This window comes from Carcharhinus amblyrhynchos, unplaced genomic scaffold (assembly GCF_965287045.1).
Source record: "Carcharhinus amblyrhynchos unplaced genomic scaffold, sCarAmb.v2.hapA chromosome_265, whole genome shotgun sequence".
Lineage (NCBI taxonomy): Eukaryota > Metazoa > Chordata > Chondrichthyes > Carcharhiniformes > Carcharhinidae > Carcharhinus > Carcharhinus amblyrhynchos.
The window spans coordinates 27,514-50,139 of NW_027650005.1; the positions used below are offsets into that span (position 1 = coordinate 27,514).

At 47.1% G+C, this 22,626-nt stretch overlaps 1 protein-coding gene across 5 annotated transcripts in view; it reads right to left on the bottom strand.

The window, feature by feature from the left end:
* wdr70 (WD repeat domain 70) overlaps nucleotides 1-22,626 on the bottom strand; it is a 190,032-nt gene that overhangs the window by 18,020 nt on the left and 149,386 nt on the right. For all 5 annotated transcript variants that reach the window (XM_080183355.1, XM_080183359.1, XM_080183358.1 and 2 more), the window contains exons 14-15: nucleotides 12,778-12,878; nucleotides 2,062-2,141 (exon numbers count right to left, since the gene is read on the bottom strand). In XM_080183355.1, coding sequence (XP_080039481.1) covers nucleotides 2,062-2,141; nucleotides 12,778-12,878 — 181 coding nt within the window. The remainder of the gene's footprint in view (nucleotides 1-2,061; nucleotides 2,142-12,777; nucleotides 12,879-22,626) is intronic.

Consider the following 22,626-nt stretch of genomic DNA (forward strand, 5'->3'; position numbering starts at 1 on the left):
TTGATGGGTTTTTGATAAGAGAAGGGATTAAGGGTTATGGGGAGAGGGCGGGAAAGTGGAACTGAGCCACGACAGATCAGCCATGATCTTATTGAATGGCGGGGCAGGCTCGAAGGGCTAGATGGCCTACTCCTGCTCCTATTTCTTATGTTCTTATGATCTGGGATATAACCAAGTTCTACAGCGAGGGGTGTGGTGAGTATCAGAGTGTTACAGTGAGGGGTGTGGGGAATATCAGAGTGTTACAGCGAGGGGTGTGGGGAATATCACAGTGTTACAGCGAGGGGTGTGGGGTGTATCAGTGTGTTACAGTGAGGGGTGTGGGGTGTATCAGAGTGTTACAGCGAGGGGTGTATCAGAGTGTTACAGTGAGGGGTGTGGGGTATATCAGAGTGTTACAGCGAGGGGTGTGGGGTGTATCAGAGTGTTACAGTGAGGGGTGTATCAGAGTGTTACAGCGAGGGGTGTGGGGTGTATCAGAGTGTTACAGTGAGGGGTGTATCAGTGTGTTACAGTGAGGGGTGTGGGGTGTATCAGAGTGTTACAGTGAGGGGTGTATCAGTGTGTTACAGTGAGGGGTGTGGGGTGTATCAGAGTGTTACAGTGAGGAGTGTGGGGTGTATCAGAGTGTTACAGTGAGGGGTGTATCAGAGTGTTACAGTGAGGAGTGTGGGGTGTATCAGAGTGTTACAGTGAGGGGTGTATCAGAGTGTTACAGTGAGGGGTGTATCAGAGTGTTACAGTGAGGGGTGTGGGGTGTATCAGAGTGTTACAGCGAGGGGTGTGGGGTGTATCAGAGTGTTACAGCGAGGGGTGTGGGGTGTATCAGAGTGTTACAGTGAGGGGTGTATCAGTGTGTTACAGCGAGGGGTGTGGGGTGTATCAGAGTGTTACAGCGAGGGGTGTGGGGTGTATCAGAGTGTTACAGTGAGGGTTGTGGGGTGTATCAGAGTGTTACAGCGAAGGGTGTGGGGTGTATCAGAGTGTTACAGCGAGGGGTGTGGGGTGTATCAGAGTGTTACAGCGAGGGGTGTGGGGTGTATCAGAGTGTTACAGCGAGGGGTGTGGGGTATATCAGAGTGTGTTACAGCGAGGGGTGTGGGGTGTATCAGAGTGTTACAGCGAGGGGTGTGGGGAGTATCAGAGTGTTACAGTGAGGGGTGAGGGGTGTATCAGTGTGTTACAGTGAGGGGTGTATCAGTGTGTTACAGTGAGGGGTGTATCAGTGTGTTACAGTGAGGGGTGTATCAGTGTGTTACAGTGAGGGGTGTGGGGTGTATCAGAGTGTTACAGTGAGGGGTGTGGGGTGTATCAGTGTGTTACAGTGAGGGGTGTGGGGTGTATCAGTGTGTTACAGCGAGGGGTGTGGGGTGTATCAGTGTGTTACAGCGAGGGGTGTGGGGAGTATCAGAGTGTTACAGTGAGGGGTGTATCAGAGTTTTTCAATGAGGGGTGTGGGGTGTATCAGAGTGTTACAGTGAGGAGTCTGGGATATATCAGAGCTCTTCACTGAGGGGTCTGGGATATATCAGAGTGTTACAGGAAGGGGTGTGGCGTATATCAGAGTGGTAGACAGCGGAGTGTGGCGTATATCAGAATGTTACAGTGAGGGGTGTAGAACATGTTTGGCATTTTTGTGGAAAAGGTGCATGCAAGTGCACCTTTGAACTGGCATGAAAGGTGCATCAGAGGAGACGTCGGGGTAAGTTTTTCACTCAGACCAGTGAGTGAGTGGAATCGGCTGCCATCGGTGGTGGTGGAGGCGAACTCGTTGGGGTCTTTTAAGAGACTTCTGGACGAATACATGGGATTTAATAGGATTGAGAGTTATGGGTAGGCCTGGTAGGCAGGGATATGATTGGCACAACTTGTGGGCCAAATGGCCTGTTTGTGCTGTGGTGTTCTATGTTCTAAAACAGAATTTGCCGACATTACCTATGACTGATGCTGCATTGTTCCCCTGCATGTGGCAGGGGATTGAGCTTGTTCATGCCTTTCTTCAGATTGGAAGAGTGGCTGTGTTGCATTAGAGCTGTTTTCCTGGAGAGGTGCTGTACTTACGTGTGATAACATAATCCTGTGTGACAGTCTGACTTTGTTTTGCTTTTCGCTTTGTTTTCACGACACAGAGTTTAGCCCCTCTGCAAAACAGGAAGTTCTGGTCAATGAATGAAACGCTCTGAGGGGGTCTAAACCTACTCATCAAACTTGACTTTTCAGCTCAAGCTGAGGCCTGGAGTGGGCTGCTGTACTTCTGCAGGGTCCGGGTCTGAAACTGGACCCTGGGTTGGAGTTCAGCTTGCGCAGTGTTTGCCCATGCCAAGATATAGAGCTGTTCGGGTTAAGACTCAAGATGGGGTTGGAACTAGAACATGGGCTGGGTTCGTAGACATCGAGCTGGTTTGACCATGCTTTACTCCATGGTGTGGGACCAAAGCCTTTAATTAACCCAGTCAAGACCAGTCAAAATTATAACGCAGAAATATTTTGAGAAAATTTGGGAACAAGTTTAATTGGCAACTTGGGTGAATAAATGTAATTCGGCACAGATTTATTAAAGGCAGATTGTGATTGTCTAACTTAATCAAACTGTTATATGAAATAATGGGGAAGATTCATTAGGGTAGTGAATTTGATGTGTTTATTGACCAGAAAAAGACATTTTGAAATTAACCACCGAAATTGAGGTCCAGGATATGGATTCAAAATTGGCAAAGGGACAAACGTTTGAAATGATTCAAGACAACTGAAGTCAAAACTGAGATACAGAGCCAGTATCAATATTCCTTGTCCTCAGAGTCCTGGCTATTCACCATTTCTATGTGTCAAATGCTTATAATCTGTCTCCCTTAAAATGTAACTGAAAAAACACAGACAGGTTCTTTTTCCTTTCAATTAAAACTTTTGAAAACACAATACCAACCTTTCAAGTTAATCAAAAATAAATACAATTGTTGGAGAGCCAGGTCGAAACTTCTGGTTTTGTACTCATCAGGACACTTTGCAGGAATACCAACAGAAGAAAGCAACAATTTATAGTGTACAGGAAAAGAGTGCCGATTGGTTGCTAAGTGGATTCTGATTAACAGAAGGATTTGTCATGGAGAATGCACCAGTTGATGGTGACTGACAAGCACTGTTTGACATTTAAACCAGGCAACTTGACCCTGATTGCTCAAAGTATTGTCTGAGGAGTGATTAGCTAATGTTTTCACTTATTTTCTTTGCCTGAAACAGGTGTAATATCTCTATGTGTTCTTACTGTCTGCAAAGAACAGGCCCTTTGTATTAAACTGGTTGTCAATGTGATTCATAGCACACAAGATTATTTCGCAAATGTCCAATATCAGAATCACATCTGATGTCAGACACGATTTGGAGTTTTGCAAACAGAGGCTGGTTGGGTCATAGAATCATATAATCCCTATTGCACAGAAGATCGTCATTCGGCCCATCGAGCCTGCGCTGACCACAATCCCACCCAGACCCTATTCCCATAACCCCACATATTTACCCCGCTAATCCCCCTGACACTAGGGTCAATTTAGCATGGCCAATCAACCTAACCTGCACATTTGTGGACTGAAGCACACAGAGGAATCCCATGCAAACACGGGGAGAATGTGCAAACTCCACACGGACAGTGATCCGAGGCTGGAATTGAAACCAGGCCCCTGGCACTGAGAGGCAGCAATGCTAACCGCTGTGCCACCCCTTGAAACATGGAAACATGGAAAATAGGAGCAGGAGTAGGCCACTTCGCCATTCAAATCTGTCCTGTCATTCAATGAACAATACAGCACGGGAAACAGGCCCTTCAGCCCTTCAATGTGATCATGGCTGATCCTCTATTTTAATGCCATATCCCCACGCTCTCCCCACAACTCTCGACATGTTTAGAACCTAGAAATCTACTTTTTTCTTACACATATTCAGTGATTTGGCCTCCACAGCCTTTGTGATACAGAATTCCACAGGTCCACCACTCTCTCAGTGAAGAAGTTTCACCTCATCTCAGTCCTAAATGACCTACCCCATTGTCTGGAGACTGTGACCCCTTGTTCTAGATTCACCAGCCAAAGGAAAAAATGTCCCTGAATCCAGTTTGTTCAGCCTGATAGAACTTTACACATTTTGATTAAATCCCCTCTCAATCTTCTAAATTTCAGTGAATATAGGCCCATTTGACCCAACCCTTCCCACACGACAACCCTGTCACTCCAGGAGTCAGTCTGGTGAACACAGAACATAGAATTCACCCGGTTTCGGTCACTGTCTGTGTGGAGTTTGCACATTCTCCTCATGTTTGCATGTGTTCCCTCCTGTTTCCTCCCACAGTCCAAAGATATGTGGGTTAGGTTGATTGGCCATGTTAAATTGACTCCTAGTGTCCTGAGATGTGTAGGTTAGAGGGATTAGTGGGTAAATACGTAGAGACATGGGGGTAGGGCCTGGGTGCGATTGTGGTCGGTGCAGACTCGATAGGCCAAATTGCCTCTTTCTGCACTTTATGATTTCTATGATTCTAACAGTACAGCACAGTACAGGCCCTTCGGCCCTCAATGTTGTGCCGAGCTATGTCTGAACCCAAGATCAAGCTATCCCACTCCTTATCATTTTGGTGTGCTCCATGTGCTTATCCAAAAACCGCTTGGAAGTTCCTAAAGTGTCTGACTCCACTATCACAGCAGGCAATGCGTTCCACACCCCAATCGCTCTGAGTAAAATGTCTACCTCGGACATCTGTCGTGTGTGTGTGTGTGTGTGTGTGTGTGTGTGTGTGTGTGGGAACAGCCCACCTGGTGGAAGCAGTGGCCGTGCCTCTGATGCAGAGTTCGGCCCTGTAGCTCAGAAGGGTAAGGGTAGGTGGAGGAAAGCAGTAGTGTTAGGGGACTCTACGGTGAGGAGGTCGGACAGGCAATTTTGTGGAAGCAGTTGAGAACTCGGATGGTAGTTTGTCTTCCTGGTGCCGGGATCCAGGATGTTTCTGATTGCATCCACGATATCCTGAAGTGGGAGGGAGAGGAGCCAGAGGTCGTGGAACACACTGGTACCGCTGACATAGGTAGGAAAAGGGAAGGGATCGCAAAAAGAGAATCTAGGTAGAGAGTTGAGAAGAAGGAATGCAAAGATAGTAATCTTGGGATTGCTGCCTGTGCCACAAGACAGAGAGAGTAGGAATGGAAACAGGTGGAGGATAAATGCATGGCTGAGGGATTGGAGCAGGGGGCAGGGAATCTGCTTTCTGGATCATTGGGCCCTCTTTTGGGGCAGGTGCGACCTGTACAAAAAGGACGGGTTGCACTTGAATCCCAGGGGGACCAATATCCTGGCTGGGAGGTTTGTTAAGACGACTGGGGAGAGTTTAAACTAGAATAGTTGGTGGGGCGGGAATCAAAGTGAAGTGACTGGGAGAGAGGAAGTTAGCTCACAAATAGAGCTTGTCGACAGTGTGAGAGGGAGGAGAACTGGCAGATGGACTTCAACATGGATAAATGTGTAGTGGTCCATTTTGGCAGGTCCAATGGGATGCAGGAGTACAATATCAAGGGTAGGACTCTTTGCAGTGTTGAGGAGCAGAAGGGCCTTGGGTCTCTTAAATCGGCCTCGCAGGTGGAAGATGCGTATGGTGTGCTAGCCTTCATTAATCGAGGGACTGAGTTTAGGAGTCGGGAGGTAATGCTGCAACTTTATAAGACCCTTGTCAGACCCCACTTGGAGTACTGTGCGCAGTTCTGGTCACCTCACTACAGGAAGGATGTGGAAGCTATTGAGAGGGTGCAGAGGAGATTTACAAGGATGTTGCCTGGATTAGGAGGCATGCCTTATGAAGATAGGTTGAGGGAGCTAGGTCTCTTCTCCCTGGAGAGACGAAGGTTCAGAGGCGACCTGATAGAAGTTTATAAAATGTTGAGAGGTATAGATAGGGTGGATTCTCGGAGGCTATTTCCCAGGGCTGAAATGGTCGCTACGCGAGGACACAGGTTTAAGGTGCTGGGGAGCAGGTAAACATAAGAACATAAGAAATAGGAGCAGGAGTTGGCCATCTAGCCCTTCGAGCCTGCCCTGCCATTCAATAAGATCATGGCTGATCTGAAGTGGCTCAGTTCCACTTTCCCGCTTTCTCCCCATAACCCTTAATTCCCTTGTCTATCAGAAGCCTATCTACCCCTGACTTAAATACATTAAGCGAGGTAGCCTCCACCACTTCAATGGGCAGAGAATTCCAGGGATTCACCACCTTTTGAGTGAAGAAGTTCCTCCTCAACTCCGATCTAAACTGCACCACCGCCCCACCCCACCCCCCTGTTTATTTTGAGGCTGTGCCCTCTAGTTCTGCTACCCTTTCTGAGCAGGAAGAATCTCTCTACCTCCACCCTATCTATCCCCTTCATTATCTTATATGTTTCTACAAGATCCCCCCTCAGCCTTCTAAACTCCAACAAGTACAGACCCAGTCTATTCAATCTCTCCTCATAGGCTAACCCCTTCATCTCCGGTATCAGCGTAGTAAACCTCCTCTGCACTCCCTCCAAGGCCAAAATATCCTTGCGCAAGTGCAGCGACCAAAACTGCACACCGTACTCCAGCTGCGGCCTCACCAGTACCCTGTACAGTTGCAGCAAGACCTCCCTGCTTTTATATTCTATCCCTCTCGATATAAAGGCCAACATCCCATTCGCCTTCTTGATCACCTGCTGCATCTGCAGACTGGGTTTTTGCGACTCATGCACAAGGACCCCCAGGTCCCTCTGCACCGTAGCATGCCGCATCTTTTTGCCTTTTAAATAATGATCCCTCCTACTATTATTTCTACCAAAGTGGATAACCTCACACCTGCTAACATTATACTCCATCTGCTAGGTCCTCGCCCACTCGCTCAGCCTATCCAGATCTCTCTGCAGACTTTCCACACCCTCCATGCAATGCGCTTTTCCACTCATCTTCGTGTCATCAGCAAATTTCGTTACCCAACACTCAGCCCCCTCCTCCAGATTATCCATGTAAATGGTAAACAGTTGAGGCCCCAGCACCGATCCCTGCGGCACTCCACTAGTCACCAACTGCCAACCAGAATAGCACCCATTGATTCCAACTCTCTGCTTCCTTTTAGACAACCAATCCTCTATCCATGCCAACACCCTACCCGCAACTCCACGCACCCTAACCTTTCGCAGCAACCTTGTGTGAGCACCTTATCAAACAGCTTTTGGAAATCTAAAAACACATCCACCCGGCTCCCCTCTGTCTACTGCACTAGTCACATCCTCATAGAAATCCAATAAATTCATCAAACACGACTTCCCCTTAACGAATCCATGCTGCGTCTGCTCGATCAGACCATTCTTTTCTACATGCCTCACTATTTCTTCTTTGATGACGGATTCAAGCACTTTTCCAACTACAGACATTAAACTAACCGGCCTATAATTCCCTGCCTTTTGTCTGCTACCTTTTTTAAACAGAGGCGTAACATTAGCCGTTTTCCAATCTTCCGGCACTTCCCCAGAGTCCAGTGAATTTTGATAAATAATTACTAAGGCATCCGCTATCACCTCTGCCATTTCTTTCAGAACCCTGGGATGCATTCCATCCGGTCCTGGGGACTTGTCTATCTTCAGTCCCGTTAGTCGATCAAACACTACCTCTCTAGGTAGAAGGATGTGGAACGTATTGAGAGGGTGCAGAGGAGATTTACAAGGATGTTGCCTGGATTGGAAGGCATGCCTTCTGAAGATAGGTTGAGGGAGCTGGGACTCTTCTCCCTGGAGAGACGAAGGTTGAAAGGTGACCTGAAAGAGGTTTATAAGATGTTGAGAGGAATAGATAGGGTGGATTCTCGGAGGCTATTTCCCAGGGCTGAAATGGTCGCTACAAGAGGACACAGGTTTAAGGTGCTGGGGAGCAGGTACAGAGGAGATGTTAGGGGTATGTTTTTCACTCAGAGGGTGGTGAGTGAATGGAATCGGCTGTCGTCGGTGGTGGGAGAGGCGAACTTGCTGGGGTCTTTTAAAAGACTTCTGGATGAGTATATGGGATCTAATGGCATTGGGAGTTACATGACTCGGTAGGTACAGCTGTGATCGACGCAACTTGTGGGCCAAAGGGCCTGTTTGTGCTGTAGTGTTCTATATTCTAGTGACAGTAATCGCATTAAGGACCTCATCTCCTACCATCCTTCTATCTTTAATATCTGGCAAACTATTTGTGTCCTCCTCCGTGAAGACCGACACAAAAAACGTATTTCAAGCCTCAGCCATTTCCTCATCGCCCACCGCTAAATTCCCCTGCTCGTCCTCCAAGGGTCCAATGTTCACTCTAGCCAGTCTCCTCCTCTTTACATATTTGTAAAAACTTTTACTGTCATTTTTTTATATTTAGTGCTAGTTTGGCTTCACACTCTATCTTTCCTTTCTTTATCACCTTTTTAGTCATTCTTTGTTGTTTTTCAAATCTTTCCCAATCTTCTAATTCCCCACTATTTTTAGCCACTCTGAACACATCAGCTTTTAATGTAATACTCTCCTTTATTTCCTTCGATAACCACAGCTGGTTATCCCTTCTCCTACAGTCCTTCCTTGTAGCGTTCTATGATAGGTAGGTGATGGAGAAGGGGAGCGCTCAGACCGAAGGTTTGTACTAAGCTAATCTCTCTCTACACCCTAGCTATGACTGCAACCCTACATTATGGACCTCTCCCTTCCTTCTCCTGTACATACTCTATGAACAGTATGCTTTGTCTGTATAGCTTGCGAGGAACATTACTTGTCACTACAATACATGTGACAACAATAAATCAAAGAAGTTAGGCTCACTGGACTATAGTTCCCTGCTTTCTCTCGACTTCCCTTTTTGAATAGTGGGCTTAATTTAGCTACCCTCCAATCTGTAGAAATCAGTCCAGAATTCAAAAGAATTTTGGAAAATAACTACAAATGTACCTACTATTTCTAGGGCCACTCCCTTAGGTATTCTGGGGTTCACCTCCAATCTCATTAATTTCCCCAAAACCATTTATCTACTAATGCTGACATCTTTCAGCTCCTCACTAAAACTTATTTTTCTCAGAACATCTGGTACATTACATTTATGATTTGGAACTGGCGACCAAGTGTAGTATATTATAATTCGCAGATGACACTCAGAGCAAAGTGTGCAGAGGACGCTGAAAGTCTGCAAAGGGATATAGATAGTTTAAGTGAGTGGGCGAGGGTCTGGTCGATGGAGTACAATGTTGGTAAATGTGAGGTCACCCATTTTGACAGGAATAACAGCAAAATGAGTATTATTTAAATGGTAAAAAAATTGCACCATGTTGCTGTGCAGAGGGATCTGGGTGACCTGGCATGATTCACAAAATGTTGGTTTGCAGGTGCACCAGGTAATTAAGAAGGCAAACGGAATTTTGTCCTTCATTGCTAGAGGGATGGAGTTTAAAAACAGTGAGGTTATGTTGCAGCTGTATAAGGTGCTGGTGAGGCCACACCTGGAGTACAGTGTACATAGAACATAACAGCGCAGAACAGGCCCTTCGGCCCACGATGTTGCGCCGACCAGTTAAAAAACAATGACCCACTAACCTAAACCAATCCCTTTTCGTCCATAAACCTATCCACGGATCTCTTAAACGCCCCTAAACTAGGCGCATTTACAACTGCAGCAGGCAGGACATTCCAATCCCTCACCACCCTCTGGGTAAAGAACCTACCCGTGACATCCGTCCTATAACTACCCCCCCTTAATTTAAAGCCAGTACAGTTTTGGTCTCCTTACTTGAGAAAGGATATACTGGCACTAGAGGGGAAGTCGTGTCTTAAGGGGAAGTCGTGTCTGACAAATTTATTGGAATTCTATGAGGATATGACTAGTGCGGTAGACAGAGTGGAACCGGTGGATGTGGTGTTTCTTGATTTTCAGAAGGCGTTTGATAAGGTGCCTCACAAAAGGTTGCTTCAGAAGGTTAGGGGGCACGGAGTTGGGGGTAAGGTGTTAGCGTGGATAGAGGATTGGTTGTCTAATAGGAGGCAGAGAGTTGGTATCAATGGGTGCTATTCGGATTGGCTAATGGAGTGCCGCAGGGATCGGTGCTGGGACCTCAACTATTTACCATTTATATAGATGATCTGGAGGAGGGGGCTGAGTTTAGGGTGTCGAAATTTGCTGATGACACAAAGATAAGTGGAAAAGCAAATTGTGCGGAGGGTGTGGAAAGTCTGCAGAGAGATCTAGATAGGCTGAGCGAGTGGGCGAGGACCTGGCAGATGGAGTACAATGTTAGCAAGTGTGAGGTTATCCACTTCGGCAGGAATAATAGTAGGAGGGATTACTATTTAAAGGGTGAAAAGCTGCAGCAGGCGACGGTGCAGAGGGACCGGGGGGTCCTTGTGCATGAGTTGCAAAAACCCAGTCTGCAGGTGCAGCAGGTGATCAAGAAGGCAAATGGGATGCTGGCCTTCATAGCGAGGGGGATAGAATATAAAAGCAGGGAGGTCTTTTGCGACTGTACAGGGCACTGATGAGGCTGGAGTGCTGGGTGCAGTTTTGGTCGCTGCACTTGCGCAAGGATATATTGGCCTTGGAGGGAGTGCAGAGGAGGTTCACTAGGCTGATACCGGAGATGAGGGGGTTGGACAATGAAGAGAGGCTGAATAGACTGGGTCTGTACTCGGAGTTTAGAAGAGGGGGGGATCTTATAGAGACATATAAGATAATGAAGGGGATGGATAGGGTAGAGGTAGAGAGGTTCTTCCCGCTCAGAAAGGGCAGCAGGACTAGAGGGCACAGCCTCAAGATAAGGGGGGGGGGGGGGTGCGGTTTAGAACAGAGTTGAGGAGGAACTTCTTCACTCAAAGGGTGGTGAATCACTGGAATTCTCTGCCCGTTGAAGTGGTGGAGGCTACCTTGCTAAATATATTTACATAAGAACATAAGAAATAGGAGCAGGAGTAGGCCATCCAGCCCTTCGAGCCTGCCCCGCCATTCAATAAGATCATGGCTGATCTGTCGTGGCTCAGTTCCACATTCCTGCTCTCTCCCCATAACCCTTAATCCCCTTGCCTATCAAAAACCTATCAACCAGCGTCTTAAAAACATTGAGCGAGGCAGCCTCCACCACTTCAAAGGGCAGAGAATTCCAGAGATTCGCCACCCTTTGAGTGAAGAAGTTCCTCCTCAACTCCGATCTAAACCGCCCCCCCTTTATCTTGAGGCTGTGCCCCCTAGTCCTACTGTCCTTTCTGAGTGGGAAGAGCCTCTCCACCTCTATCCTATCCATCCCATTCATCATCTTATACGTCTCAATGAGATCTCCCCTCATTCTTCTAAACTCTAACGAGAACAAGCCTAGTTTATTCAGCCTCTCCTCATAGCTCAACCCCCTCAACTCCGGAATCAGCCTAGTAAACCTCCTCTGCACTCCCTCCAAGGCCAAAATATCCTTGCGTAAGTGCGGCGGCCAAAACTGCACACAGTACTCCAGCTGCGGCCTCACCAGTGCCCTATACAGCTGCAGCAAGACCTCCCTACTTTTATATTCAATCCCCCTCGCTATGAAGGCCAGCATCCCATTCGCCTTCCTGACCACCTGCTGCACCTGCAGGCTGGGTTTTTGCGACTCATGCACAAGGACCCCGAGGTCCCTCTGCACCGTCACATGCTGCAGTTTTTCGCCACGTAAGTAACAGTCCTTCCTACCATTATTCCTACCAAAGTGGACCACCTCACACTTGCCAACATTAAATTCCATTTGCCATTTCCTGGCCCATTCACCCAGCCTATCTAGCTCCTTCTGCAGACTCTCCACACCCTCGGCACAATTTGCCGTTCCACCAATCTTGGTGTCATCAGCAAATTTCGACACCCTACACTCGGTTCCCTCCTCCAGATCATCTATATAAATGGTAAAAAGCTGAGGCCCCAGCACCGACCCCTGGGGCACTCCACTAATCACCATCCGCCAATCCGAATAGCACCCAATGACCTCCACTCTCTGCCTCCTATTTGACAGCCAATCCTTTATCTATGCTAACACCCTACCCCAACTCCATGTCCCCTGACCTTGTGTAATAACCTCTTGTGAGGCACCTTGTCAAATGCCTTCTGAAACACGGATAGATAGGTTTTAGGTAGGCAAGGGAATTAAGGGTTATAGGGAGAAAGCGGGAAAGTGGAACTGAGCCACGACAGATCAGCCGTGACCTTATTGAATGGCGGGGCAGGCTCAAAGGGCTAGATGGCCTACTCCTGCTCTATTTCTTATGTTCTTATGAATACAGAGAAGACTCACCAGGTTGATTCTGGAGTTAAGAGGGTTGTCTTATGAGGAGAGACTGACTGGACTGGAGCTATATTCATATTTAAAAGAATCTTACAGAATCATATAAGATTATGAAGGGAACAGATAAGATAGGAACAGGGAAGTTGTTTCTACTGGCAGATGAAACTAGAACTCGGGTGCATGGCCTCAAAATACGAGAAAGCAGATTTTGAACTGAGTTAAGGAGGAACTTCTTCACACAAAGGGTTGTGAATCTGTGGAATTCCCTGCCCAGTGAAGCAATTGAGGCTACCTCATTGAATGTTTTTAAGGCAAGGATAGATAAATTGTTGAACAGTAAAGGAATTAAGGGTTATGGTGAGTGGGCGGGTAGGTGGAGCTGAGTCCACGAAAAGATCAGCCATGATCTAACTGAATAGCGGAGTTTCTATGGTAAGTGTATACACAGTCTGGTGCTGACCTCTTTCCAACTGACAGCTTTTTGAACAATCACCTTTTACCTTTGACTCTTGACTGGATGATAGTAGACTTTTGCCAGTCCATTTCCTGTTCCCACCATAATCTGGTTCAGCTTTGGGTGCCACAGGCATCGAATAACACTCTGAAAAATGAACAGAAAATGTACTGAGCATGAAATAATCTTCATTGTCCAGAGGATTTTTGCAGATAGCGATGAGGACCAGAGGATATAGCAGGATACAGATTGGTTGGAGGCTTGGGCAGGGAAATGGCAGATGGAGTTTAATCTGGACAAACGTGAGGTTATGCATTTCGGAAGGTCGAATACAGACAGGAAATATATAGTAAATGGCAGAACCCTTAAGAGTATTGATAGACAAAGGGATCTGAGTGTACAGGTACACAGGTCACTGAAAGTAGTAACGCAAGTGGAGAAGGCAGTCAAGAAGGCATACGGCATGCTTGCCTTCATCAGCTGGGGCACTGAGTTTAAAAATTGACACGTCATGTTACAGCTTTATAGAACCTTAGTTAGGCTGCACTTGGAATATAGTGTTCAATTCTGCTCGCCACACCATCGGGAAGACGTGGAGGCTTTGGAGAGGGTACAGAAAAGATTTACCAGGATGTTGCCCAGTATGGAGGGCAATAGCTATGGAGAGAGATTGGAGAAATTTGGTTTGTTCACACTGGAACAATAGAGATTGAGGGGTGACCTGATAGGAGTCTACAATATTATGAAAAGCACAGACAAAGCGAATAGTCAGAAACTTTTTCCCGGGGCGGAAGAGTCAATTAGAAGGGAGCAGAGGTTTAAGATGCAAGGGGCAAGGTTTAAAGGAGATGTATGAGGCAGATTTTTTTTTTTTTTTACACAGAGTGTGGTGCTTGCCTGGAACTTGCTGCTGGGGAATGAGCTAAATGAGCTTTAATGAGCTAAGAAAAAAAACTTAGGATAGTTAGGAGGGGACATGAGAAATCCTTGGTGGGTTGGATAAAGGAAAACCCCAAGGCTTTTTACTCTTACGTGAGAATTAAAAGAATGACCAGGGTGAGGTTAAGGCCTATCAAGCACAGTAGTGGGAACTTGTGCACGGAGTCAGAAGAAATAGCTGAGGCGTTGATTGAATACTTTTCTTCAGTGTTCACTAAGGCGAGAGGCTATGTTTTTGAGGATGAATGCATAATACAGGCTGATAGGATGGAGGAGATAGATGTTCTGACAGAAGATGTATTAGCAATTTTGAACAACCTGAGGGTCAGTAAGTCCCCTGGGCCAGATGGGATGCATCCTAGGATACTTTGGGAGGCAAGGGATGAGACTGCGGAGCCTTTAGCTTTAACATAAGAACATAAGAAATAGGAGGAGTAGGCCATCCAGCCCTTCGAGCCTGCCCCGCCATTCAATAAGATCATGGCTGATCTGTCGTGGCTCAGTTCCACTTTCCCGCCCTCTCCCCATAACCCTTAATCCCCTCTCTTATCAAAAACCCATCAACCCGCGTCTTAAAAATATTTAGCGAGGCAGCCTCCACCACTTCAACGGGCAGAGAATTCCAGAGATTCACCACCCTTTGAGTGAAGAAGTTCCTCCTCAACTCCGTTCTAAACCGCCCCCCCTTTATCTTGAGGCTGTGCCCCCTAGTCCTACTATCCTTTCTGGGTGGGAAGAGTCTCTCCACCTCTATCCTATCCATCCCATTCATCATCTTATACGTCTCAATGAGATCTCCCCTCATTCTTCTAAACTCTAACGAGTAAGCCTCTCCTCATAGCTCAACCCCCTCAACTCCGGAATCAGCCTAGTAAACCTCCTCTGCACTCCCCTCCAAGGCCAAAATATCCTTGCGTAAGTATGGCGACCAAAACTGCACACAGTACTCCAGCTGCGGCCTCACCAATGCCCTATACAGCCGCAGCAAGACCTCCCTACTTTTATATTCAATCCCCCTCGCCATGAAGGCCAGCATCCCATTCGCCTTCCTGACCACCTGCTGCGCCTGCAAGCTGGGTTTTTGCGACTCATGCACAAGGACCCCGAGGTCCCTCTGCACCGTCGCCTGCCGCAGTTTTTCGCCTTCTTTGGGTCCTCGCTGTCCATGGGGATTGTGATGTGGAGATGCCAGCGTTGGACTGGGGTAAACGTAGTAAGACATCTCACGTATGAAGGTCTTATGAGGAAAGGCTGAGGGACTTGAGGTTGTTTTTGTTAGAAAGAAGAAGGTTGAGAGGTGACCTCAAGAAGGTTGAGAGGCTATTTCCCCGGGTTGAAATGGTCGCTACGAGAGGGCACAGATTTAAGGTGCGGGGAGGAAAGTACAGAAGTGATGTCAGGGGTAAGTTTTTCACTCAGAGAGTGGTGAGTGAATGGAATCGGCTGCCGTCAGTGGTGGTGGAGGCGAACTCGCTGGGGTCTTTTAAAAGACTTCTGGATGAGTATATGGGGTTTTATGGGATTGGGGGTTATAGATAGGTGTTGATGTGATCGGCGCAACTCGTGGGCCGAAAGGCCTGTTTGTGCTGTAGTGTTCTATGTTCTAATTGAGGCATGCAAGATGATCAGAGGGTTAGATAGGGTGGATAGTGAGCCTTTTTCCTTGGATGGTGACGGCTAACACAAGGGGATATAGCTCTAAATTAAGGGGTGGTAATTATAGGACAGATGTCAGCGGTAGGTTCTTTACTCAGAGGGTAATAAGGGCATGGAACGCCCTGCCTGCAGCAGTTGTGGACTGGCCAACTTTAAGGGCATTCAAATGGTCAGTGGATAGGCATATGGATAACATTGGAATAGGTTAGGTTAGAGGGTCATTAGATTGGTTCCACTGGTCGGCACAACATCAAGGGCCGAGGGGCCTGTACTGCGCTGTAATGTTCTATGTCTCATAACACCATGTTAAAGTCCAACAAATTTATTTGATAGTAAACTGACTAGCTTTCGGGGTTTGCCCCTTCGTCAGGTGAGTGGAGTGTTCTGGTCATAAACAGAGCATATAAAGGCACACACAGTTTACAGAATACTGATTAGAATGTGAGTCTTTACAGTTGATCAATTCTTAAAGGTGCAGACAATGTGCGTGGAGAGAGCGTTAAGCACAAGTTAAACAGATGTGTATTGTATCCAGACAGAACAGCTGAGAGATTTTGGAAGACTGGGCAAGTCGTGGGGGTTACAGATAGTGTGACATGAACCCAAGATCCCGGTAGAGGCCATCCTCATGTGTGCGGAACTTGGCTATCAGTTTCTGCTCAGCTGTCGTGTGTCCAAGGCCACCTTGGAGAACATTAACCCAAAGATCGGAGGCCAAATGCCCGTGACCACTCAAGTGCATGCCAACAGGAAGTCTTGCCTTGTAATTGTCAAGCGGTGTTCATTCATCCGTTGTCGTAGCGTCTGCATGGTCTCCCCAGTGTACCATGCCTCGGGACATCCTTTCCTGCAGCGTATCAGGTAGACAACATTGGCTGAATTGCAAGAGTATGTACCATGTACCTGGTGGGTGGTGTTCTTACGTGAGATGATGGCATACTTGTTGATGATCCCGTATCTCTTGCAGAGGTTGTTGTGGCAGGGTTGTGTGGTGTTGTGGTCACTGTTCTCCTGAAGGCTGGGTAGTTTGCTGCGGACAATGGTCTGTTTCAGGTTGTGCGGTTGTTTGAAGGCAAGAAGTGGGGGTTTGGGGATGGACTTGGCGAGATGTTAATCTTCGTCAATGACGTGTTGAAGACCCCGAAGATGTCGCAGCTTCTCTGCTCCGAGGAAGGACTGGACGATGAAGGGTACTCTGTCCACTGTGTCCCATGTTTGTCTTCTGAGGAAGTCGATGTGGGTTTTCATAATGGCGCGTTGGGACTGGTCGATCGATGAGTCGAGCGCCATATCCTGTTCTTATGAGGGCATCTTTCAGCATCTGGAGGTGTCTGTTGCGATCCTCCTCATCTGAGTAGATCCTGTGTATATAGAGGACTTGTCCGGAGGGGCTTCTTTAACATGGCTGGGGGGAGAAACTGGAGAAGTGGAGCATCGTGAGGTTATCAGTGGGCTTGGGTACAGCGAGGTGCTGAGGTGACCGTCCTTAAATGGAGATGCATGTGTCCAAGAATGCAACCAATTCCAGAGAATAGTCTACGGTGAGTCTGATGGTAGGATGGAACTTGTTGATGTCATCTTACAGTTGTTTCAGTGATTGTTCACCATGAGTCCAAAAGAAGAAAATGTCATCAACGTATCGAGCGTATAGCATCGGTTGAAGGTCCTGTGTGGTGAAGAAGTCTTGTTAGAGCCTGTGCATGAAGATGTTGGCATACTGAGATGTGAATTTGGTCCTCATGGCTGTTCCGCGTCTGGATGAAGAACTGGTTGTTGAAGGTGAAGACATTCTCATCAAGGATGAAGCAGATGAGTTGTAAAATTGCATCTGGAAACTGGTAGTTGTTGGTGTTGAGTACTGAGACAGTTGCAGCAATGCCATCGTCATGCAGGAATGCTGGTATAGAGCGCCGACATCCATTATGACCAGGAGTACTCCTAGTTCAACTGCTCCATGTGCGCTGACTTTCTGTCGGAAGTCCATAGTGTCGTGACAAAAGCTGGGGGTTCTTTGTACAATGGGTTTCAGGATGCCCTCAACGTAGCCGGAGAGGTTCTCGCACAGGGCCCCACTGCCCGATATGATGGGACAGCCGGGTGTGTTTGCCTTGCGTATCTTTAGGTGGCAGTAGAGATCTCCAACGCGGAGAGTACATGGGATGAGAGCACGCAGGGTGCTCTGAAGATCCGGATCAAAGGTCTTGATCAGGGTGTTGAGTTTACGGGTGTGCTCTTTGGTCAGATCAGCGGGTAACTGTCTGTAGTGATTCTCGTTGTTCAGTTGTTGGTACACTTCTTTGCAGTAATCCGTTCTGTTCAGTATGACAATAGCCCCTCCTTTGCTGGTTTGATGACAATGTTGCAGTTGGTCTCGAGAGCGCAGATGGCGCTCAATGCTCCATTTCTCCAGCTTCCACCCTAATCATGTTAAAGAAGCCATCCCTTACGGATAAGCCCTCCGTACACACAGGATCAACTCAGATGAGGAGGATCACAACAAAAAGCTCCAGACACTGAAAGATGCCTTCATAAGAACATTACATGGCACTTGACTCATTGATCGACATTTCTGACACTCCACAACGAAAAACTGCACCAACCTCCTTCGAAGACAAACACGGCGGACTGAGTACCCTTTGTCGTCCAGTACTTCCCCAGAGCGGAGAAGTTATGACATCTTCTCCAGAGTTTCAACACGTCACTGATTAAGGCAAACATCTCGCCAAGTCCATCCCCAAACCCCCACTTCTTGCCTCCAGACAACCGCACAATCTCAAACAGACAATTGTCCGCAGCAAACTACTCAGCCTTCAGGAGAACAGTGACCACAACACCACACAACTCTGCCACAGCAACCTCTGCAAAACACGCCAGATCATCGACAGAGATGGCATCATCTCACGTGAGAACACCATCCACCAGGTACACGGCACATATTCTTGCAACTTGGCCAACGTCGTCTTCCTGATGCACTGCAGGAAAGGATGTCCCAAGGCATGGTACATTGGGGAGACCATGCAGATGCGACGACAATCGATGAATGAACACCGCTCGACAGTCATCAGGCAACACTGTGCCCTTCCTATTGCAGAATACTTCACTGGTCATGGGCATTCGGCCTCTGATCTTCAGGTAAACATTCTCCAAGGCAGCCTTCACGACACACAACAGCGCACAGTCGCTGAGCAGAGACTGATCGCCAGGTTCCGCACACATGAGGAAGGCCTCAACCGGGATCTTGGGTTCATGTCGCACTAATTGTAACCCCCATGACTTGCCTGGGCTTGCAAAATCTCACTTACCGTCCTATCTGGAGACAATACACATCTCTTTAACCTGTGCTTAATGTTATCTCCATTCACATTGTCTGCACCTTTAAGACTTGATTCCCTGTAAAAACTCAGATTCCAATCAATATTCTGTAAACTGAGTGTGCCTTTATATACTCTGTTTGTGATCAGAACTCCCCACTCATCTGACAAAGGGACAAAGCCCTGAAAGCTAGTGGTGTTTGCTTTCACCTGGTGTCGTGAGACTTCTTACCGTGTTTACCCCAGTCCAATGCTGGCATCTCCACATTCTGTCATCAAGACAATTTTGTATCCATTTAGATACATCACCCTGGATCCTGAGAGATCTAACCTTATGCAACAACCTACCATGCAGTACCTTGTCAAAGGCCCTGCTAAAGTCCATATAGACCACATGAACTGCACTACCCTGCTCTGCGAATGGAATGTTGGCCTTTAAAGCAAGGGGGATAGAATATAAAAGTAGGGAGGTCTTGCTGCAACTGTACAGGGTACTGGTGAGGCCGCAGCTGGAGTACTGTGTGCAGTTTTGATCGCCGCACTTACGCAAGGATATTTTGGCCTTGGAGGGAGTGCAGAGGAGGTTCACTCGGCTGATACCGGAGATGAGGGCGTTGGCGTATGAAGAGAGGCTAAATAGACTGGGTCTGTACTCGATGGAGTTTAGAAGGATGAGGGGGGATCTTATAGAGATGTATAAGATAATGAAGGGGATGGATAGGGTAGAGGTAGAGAGATTCTTCCTGCTTAGAAAGGACAGCAGGACTAGAGGGCACAGCCTCAAGATAAGCAGGGGACAGTTTAGATCAGAGTTGAGGAGGAACTTCTTCACTCAAAGGGTGGTGAATCTCTGGAATTCTTTGCCCTTTGAAGCGGTGGAGGCTGCCTCGCTAAATATATTTAAGTCACGGGTAGATAGATTTCTGATAGACAGGGGAATTAAGGGTTATGGGGAGAAAGCGGGAAAGTGGAACTGATCCACTTCAGATCAGCCATGATCTTATTGAATGGCAGGGCAGGCTCGAAGGGCTAGATGGCCTACTCCTGCTCCTATTTCTTATATTCTTATGCCCTCATCTCCCTTCTTGGTTACCCCTTCAAATTCTCAATCAAATTTGTGAGACATGATTTTCAACTCACAAAGTCATGCTGACTGTCCCTAAACAGTCCTTGTGTCTCTAAATGCCTGTAGATTCTCTCAAAATACCTTCCAACAATTTACCCATCACAAATGTGAGGCTCATCGGCCTGTAGTGCTCAGGACTTTCCCTGCAGCCCTTTTTAAACAAAGGCATATTTGCCGCCCTTCAACCTAAAGACACCTCACCTGTGAACATCGATGATTCAAATATCTCTGCAAGGGGACCTCCAATTTCCTCCCTTGCCTCTCATGATGTCCTGGGATACACTTCATCATGTCCCAGGGATTCATCTATCTTGGTGCACTTCAGCACCTCCTTCTCTGTAATATGTACACTTTTCAAGACATCTCTAATTATTCCCCTAAGTTACCTGGTTGCCTCACTATACAAAGGATGTGACTGCACTAGATAAGGTACAGAGGAATTCCAAATTTCCACCACCCTCAGTTTATTTTCCTCAAACCCCTTCTGAATCTACTGCCCCTCATCATAAAACTATATCCCCTTATGATTGACCCCTCAACCAAAGGAATAGGTGCTTCCTGTGTTCACCCTGTCCCTACCTCTCAATCTTCGACACCTCAATCATGTCTCCCCTCAGCCTTCTCTGCTCCAGAGAAAACAATCCAAGTCCATCCATCTCTCCTTATTGTTCAAATGCTCCGACCCAGGCAATATCCTGGTGAACCTCCTCTGTGCCTCCTCTAATGCTGTCACCTCCTTCCTATAGTGAGGTGACCAGAACTGCACACTGTACTCCAGCTGTGGCCTAACCAACTCTCTGTCGAATTCCAACTTTACCTCCTTGCTTTTCATAACATCAGATTAAAGTCCAAAAGGTTTATTTGGAATCACAAATTTTCAGAGCACCGAGTGGGACTCACCTGATGAGGGAGCAATGCTCCAAAAGCTTATGATTCCAAATAAACCTGTTAGACTATAACCTGGTGTTGTGAGGCTTGTTACTGTGCCCACCCTAGTCCAGTGCCAGCATTTCCATATCTTATACTCTGGACCACGATGATGAAAGCAAGTGTCCAATATGCCTTCTTAATTAAGCTATTTCAGCTGCTCTGCCACCTTTAGGGATCTGTGAATAATTACCTCAAGATCCCCCTGTTCTTCTGAGTTACCCTGTGTTTTGCCATTCATTAAATACTCCCTCATGGGCCTAATTCTGCTCTTATGTCTTCTGGTCTCATCATGTTTCTTTGCCCAAAGTGCAACCCCTCACACTTATCAAGGTTAAGTAACCTAAGAACGAGGAGCAGGAGTCGGCCATCTGGCCCCTCAAGCCTGCTCTGCCAGTCAGTAAGATCATAGTTGATCTTTTCATGGACTCAGCTCCACTTACCCATCCGCTCACCATAACCCTTAATTCCTTTACTGTTCAAAAATCCTTGCCTTAAAAATATTCAATGAGGTAGCCTCAACTGCTTCACTGGGCAAGGAATTCCACATAAGTTCCTCTTATGTGGAATTATGTTAGTAAATTTGCTGATGACACCAAAGTCGGAGGAGTGGTAGATAGTGAGGAAGGGTGTCATAGTTTGCAGGGAGACTTGGACAGGTTGCAGAGCTGGGCCGAGAGGTGGCGGATGGAGTTTAATGCGGAGAAGTGTGAGGTAATTCACTTTGGTAGGAATAACAGATGTGTCGAGTATAGGGCTAATGGGAGGACTCTGAATAGTGTGGATGAGCAGAGGGATCGAGGTGCATGTGTACATAGATCCCTGAAAGTTGGGAATCAAGTAGATAAGGTTGTTAAGAAGGCATACGGTGTCTTGGCGTTTATTGGTAGGGGGATTGAATTTAGGAGTCGCAGCGTCATGTTGCAACTGTACACAACTCTGGTGCGGCCGCACTTGGAGTACTGTGTGCAGTTCTGGTCCCCACATTACAGGAAGGATGTGGAGGCTTTGGAGAGGGTGCAGAGGAGGTTTACCAGGATGTTGCCTGGTATGGAGGGGAGGTCCTATGAGGAGAAACTGAGGGATTTGGGGTTGTTTTCGTTAGAAAGAAGGCGGCTAAGAGGGGATCTTATTGAAACATATAAGATGATTAGAGGTTTAGATAGGGTGGACAGTGGTAGCCTTTTTCCTCGGATGGAGGAAGCTAGCACGAGGGGGCATGGCTTTAAATTAAGGGGTGGTAGTTATAGGACGGATGTCAGGGGTAGGTTCTTTACCCAGAGGGTGGTGAGGGATTGGAATGCCCTGCCTGCTGCAGTTGTAAATGCGCCTAGTTTGGGGGCGTTTAAGAGATCCGTGGATAGGTTTATGGATGGAAAGGGATTGGTTTAGGTTAGAGGGTCATTGTTTTTTAACTGGTTGGCGCAACATCGTGGGCCGAAGGGCCTGTTCTGCGCTGTAATGTTCTATGTTCTTCAACTCAGCCCTAAATCTGCTCCTCCTTATTTTGAGGCTATGCCCCCTAGTTCTCGCTTCACTCGCCAGTGAAACAACTTCCCTGCTTCTATATTTTCTATATCCTTCATAATCTTCTATGTTTCTATAAGATCTCCCATCATTCTTCTGAATTCCAAACAGTATAGCCCCAGCCTACTCAGTCTCTCCGCATAAACCAATCCAATATCTGCCACTGCTCTGCCCATCTGACCAATCCATCTATATCTTCCTGTAACCTACAACCATGTTCTTTACTATTAACCACTCTACCAATCTTGGTGTCATCTGCAAACTTGCTTAACATTCCCTCCACATTATCATCTATATCATATATGTATACAACAAACAATAAGGGTCCCAGTACAGATCCTTGTGGTACACCACTAGACACTGGTCTCCAGCCAATCAGCCTTCTATCAATATCCTTTGCGTCGAATTG